The sequence below is a fragment of the Sinocyclocheilus rhinocerous genome, unplaced genomic scaffold, assembly GCF_001515625.1.
Source record: "Sinocyclocheilus rhinocerous isolate Xijiao unplaced genomic scaffold, SAMN03320098_v1.1 scaffold974, whole genome shotgun sequence".
In the NCBI taxonomy this organism is placed as follows: domain Eukaryota; kingdom Metazoa; phylum Chordata; class Actinopteri; order Cypriniformes; family Cyprinidae; genus Sinocyclocheilus; species Sinocyclocheilus rhinocerous.
In genome coordinates this window covers 328,724-333,598 of record NW_015627262.1, presented here as the reverse complement: position 1 = coordinate 333,598, position 4,875 = coordinate 328,724, and the positions used below count along the sequence as shown (strand labels likewise).

The following is a 4,875-nucleotide window of genomic DNA, read 5'->3' as shown; positions in this document are numbered from 1 at the left end:
ATCCCTCCTCCTTGGTATCCTTCCGGAGCTCCTCCGTGAGACTCGAGACCGGTGAGTGGTGCAGGTGTCGCTCATTATCAATTACTCCACCGGCCTCGCTCCGTTCCCACGGCTCTCGGCCCCGCCCCTCTCGTCACATACAGTAAGAAAGCCTTGTGGCTGTTCCTCTGTAGGGCCCTATGATTTCCGCGATGTGGAAAACGCGTACGGAATCGCAGAATCCAGTTATAAAAATGGAATTTACTGTATAACGGAATGTCACTGAATAAATCAAAAGTATGTCAGTACACTTAAATCAAAACGTGATATGGACTAGTGTCTGTGAATATTAAGCCGCAAAATATGCATTTAAATATGAATCCTTCATGTTCTGCGTGTCTCTGTGTGAATGAATGGCACAGACGCAAGGTTTTGTTTACTACACACATACTGAAGCACCTGCGACACTTGTGTTGTTTTCAGCCTCTGCCGCCTCAATATATGAGTACATGAACATAATCTCTAGGTCTGCTCTGAGAGTCACTTCATAAGCATTTTAAAGTTTCTTTTGAGAAAAACTATCGTCATGTCATATACAAACAGAAACTCAAAGGTCTTTACAGCAACTCGTCAAAAATAAAAGTTTGGTTTAACTTGAAGAAACTGTGACAGAAATATATTAATTAATGTAATGATAGTACCACTACTACTAATAAAATTATTAAAACATTATTTTTAAGGAATATTTACCAAAAAATTTTTAAAAATTACCAGAAAAATCGAAATACTCAACACTAAATACACTAAATACAAAGTATTTCTAAGAAAAAAAGAAATAAAATAATAATAAATTCATTAAAAAAAAAAAATAAAATCTATTATTTAGAGATGCTTTTGATTATTAAAATGTAATGAAACCATTAAAATGGAATCCAGAAAATTAATGGAAAACACAGAATTTGGAAAAATAAAATAAATTTTTAGAAACAAAAAAATTAAAACGTATAGTGCCTCAAATATGTAAATAATTAATTTTTTTTATTTTTGTTAAACTTTTAATAAATTGCTGTTAAATTGCGTACGTTTCATGATTTCTACTAATTAGACATGCTTTTTGATTAATAACAGTCTATAAAAATTTAAACAGAAAAAAAAAAAAAACATAATCCAGAAAAATTAAAACAGAAAATTGGAATTTGGAAAAAAATAAAACCGAATCTGGGAAAAAATTTAACGGATTTCATAGGCCCCTACCTCTTTGTGTTTGCAGTGGCAAAGGGAGCTGCGGAGGGTCAAGAGAGAACTGAATGAGGTGGTGGTGTGGAAACTCAAACTATGGACATTGCTACTTCTCATCTTTATTGCCATTGCTCTGGTTATTGGGATCTCAATTATTGTGTGTGCAGGTACTGATGCTCCATTCAGATTCTTTGTCTTCTGTGAATGCTATTTCTAATGTTACCAGTCCAATTTGTTAGGCTATGCATTCTGCTGTTTTTATGCACTTTTAATAGGAAACAAAGTCTCAGCTTTCAAATTCTGTCAATTTTATCACAAAATACAAACAATAAATCTTTTTAACGTTTAACACTCTTATTGTGGCATAACAGATTGCATCTTTTTCTCTTTAATTGCAGTTCTAGCACAAAATGAACATCATAATGTACTGTATGTTGAAAGAAACAATACAACTTACTGAAATATCTCATGTCTCGTAATTGTACAACTCATTTTTATGTGAGCGTTGTTTTATCAAAAACATTTGATTAATTGATTGATTATTAAATAACATTTTGTTTTTGGCCAAGTGCATCCTGAATTCTTAGCTGACACCAGTCATATCTGGCTTGGTCTTCTGATACTGATGTTTAAAATTATGAGATCAGACGAGCCTTCCTCTATACATTTGCCAAAATGTCAGCTGTTTCCAAGATGACTGAACCACAGCATATGTTTCTTAAGTAATTCCTGTATAACATTCTGATTGTATTTTAGTTTTGTTTTGCAACCCTCTGTGTTTTAAAGTTGTTCATGACGATGAGGATGAAAAATATGACAAATCATCATTTGTGGTGGCACGCTTCTTCAGAGGAAATTTTACTCTGGATGCTAACAATTTCACTTCAGACTCTCAGGGTGAAGAGACTATGATAGAGCTGGAACAGCAGGTAATAACAAGAATGATCTATTCAATACTAGAAATTGTAGATACCTGTGAAGCATTTTTGAGAAACCCATTCATACGTTTTACGTAACTTAACACAGATCAAACTCTGACGTGTGAAGAAGTCAGAGACATGCATTTATTTTTTTAAATAAATATGGATTTAAAGATTAAATATTCACCTTTTTTTTTTTTTTCTTCAAATGTTTCACATGATTTCCCTGACTAATCTTGAATCTGAAACTAAATAAATGTTCCATGTTTAGTACAAGCTAGACTCTATGGACAGCATCTGACATGTTATCAATTGACACAGAAAATGATTTTGACTCATCCCAGTTTGTATGAACAAATAAAAAGTGCATTTACAACACTTACATGGGGTGTCTATGAGGCAAGACATTCTGGGGTTTAGAAGCTGAAAAAAACGGTAATATTGTAAAATAATAGAATTAAAAAATAAATAACTGTTCTATTTGAATATATTTTCAAATGTAATTTATACTTGAAATCGCATCATATGACCCCTTTAAAGGAATAGTTTACCCAAAAATGGTTCACTCGTGAAAATTCCCTCCTGACGTCATTTATTCACCCTCATGTCATTCCAAACTTGTATGACTTTCTTTATTCGTGGAAAAGAATCTGACTCAAAAGAACTATGCTTTCATTGGACATCACTGTTTAAAGCTACTGCTCAAGTCAAGAGTTTCTGTAAAAACCCACCGTTTGTGATCCACTGAAGAAAGTAAGTCAAGAGATTTGGAACAACTTGAGGGGGTGAGTAAATAATGATGAAATGTTCATTTTGTGGGTGAACTAACCGTCCTGAGCAGGATGCGCCACAGCTTGCACTTCTGCTTTCACAGTGGTAGTGTGTGTTTTTTTTTTTTCCCTTCTCAGTGCTGTTCCTTAGCGGCACAGCACTGCATATCTGGGATGTTTTGCTTATCTAACACATCTGATTTAACAGAGCTCAGTAGTAGACTGACTCGAGCACGTGTTTTAGATAAGTTAAACATCCAGGAGTAGAATGAAAAAAAAACAGCACTGCTTTGTTTTTATTGTTTTTTTGCTATGTACATGTATGATTACTCATTCACTCTATGTCTGTTTCTCCCATACACCATGATCAACCCTCAGCTGATGGAAGTCTACAGTTCCTCTCCTGCATTGGAGCGGTACTTTAACAGTGTCACCATAAACAATCTCCAGTGAGTCAATTTTACACTCCACTGTCACATTTTACAACTATTTGCTTGTCCATACCGTAGTGTGCCTTTAAGTCTTGTCCACTCATTTTTGGTGTGGCCCAGGCAAACACATCTCATTTATATCAAGTTAAAGTTGACCGAAATGACTTTTTAACGCTGTGCTTCGATACAGAGACACTACAGCCCAGTTTAAGCTCCAGTTCATGATGCCTTTAGAACATGAGGAGTTGATACACTACACTCTGAGTCTAAAGATGGTTAAAAATGTGCTGCTCCAACACTTGTATGATCGAGACGCTGGAGACCCTTTCTATATCATACCAACATCGCTCCACATGGAAGGTGAGGAGATATTTATCAAATGAAATAATACTAATAATAAATTATAAATAAATAATAAAAATCTTCAGCACTATCCTAACCATTATAGCTAATAATAAAAAGTATAAGTATGGAAATGGAAAAAAAAAAAAAAAGTAAAACTATCTTATATTTGTAGCAGTATGCAAAATCTTTGCATGCAGGACTACCAAATATAAAATAAATACGTTTTTGTTTCATTAGTAGACCTTACTATGATTTTCTTGTTTTTTGTTTGCTTTTGTTTTTCAGTTGGGTAGACATGCCAAACTTTAACTACAGGATGGATGTTGTAAATTGAACCTCTGGTACCCTCATCAGAAAACAGAACATTCCATACATCACATTATTTCATTCGATTGCCTTCTGGACTCTTTAACAGATCTCTTAATAATATTAATTATCCACCATTAATAATGATCTCAGTCTTTATAGGTTCATTTCAAAATAGCATTGCAGTAGGTCAGTGTTTATACAGTATGTTTTACACAATTTATATAAAAATAACTTTTTTAGATATTTAACACTTCAGAACACTTAATCAAAACACTTAAAAAAACAGTAGATTAACACAACATTTTTTGCATTTTATTATTATTATATTTTAGAATAAATAGATATAGCTTACAGTTTAGGAATATGAAGGTTTACATTTGTCACACTTTAAGTCTCAAAAGATAACCCAAACACTGAATATGGAAGTTCCAATTCTGTTAATATGATGTTAACTTCCATGTTTCTCCAGGATGATTTACTGTAATAATACTATAAGTGTACTGTACTTTTATTGATTTCTATTGATTCAACACTGGACCGTTTTAATTACTGTGGAAATCTTTGTATGTGTGTGAGATTTTTTTTTTTTTCTAAAAATGTTTTTTAAAATAAACATTTGTGCTGAGGTGCTATAATGGAATTATTTAACTGTATGTCTACATCAATTATCTGTAACTCATATGTATTATAATCTAGACGTTGAGGACCCTCATTTTATTTTGTGATAAAAAAGGTACAAAGGTACCTTTTTTAGAGGGTATTGGCTCAGTTATGCTTTTTTTTTTTGAGAGTGTATAATTGTTAAGACTAAATAGCCAAACATGAGAAAACACATTCACAAATAGATTTTTCACACACACAAAACAGGTTTATATAACTAGC

General features: G+C 33.0%; 1 protein-coding gene across 1 annotated transcript in view; it reads left to right on the top strand.

Annotated features, from left to right (window-relative positions):
* Positions 1 to 4,213, top strand: part of LOC107726596 (TPA-induced transmembrane protein-like) — a 7,733-nt gene extending 3,520 nt beyond the window's left edge. Inside the window, exons 3-7 of the mRNA XM_016536245.1 lie at positions 1,250 to 1,385; positions 2,005 to 2,147; positions 3,287 to 3,357; positions 3,530 to 3,699; positions 3,970 to 4,213. Coding sequence (XP_016391731.1) covers positions 1,250 to 1,385; positions 2,005 to 2,147; positions 3,287 to 3,357; positions 3,530 to 3,699; positions 3,970 to 3,977 — 528 coding nt within the window. The 3' untranslated portion in view covers positions 3,978 to 4,213. The remainder of the gene's footprint in view (positions 1 to 1,249; positions 1,386 to 2,004; positions 2,148 to 3,286; positions 3,358 to 3,529; positions 3,700 to 3,969) is intronic.
* The last annotated feature ends 662 nt before the right edge of the window (positions 4,214 to 4,875 follow it).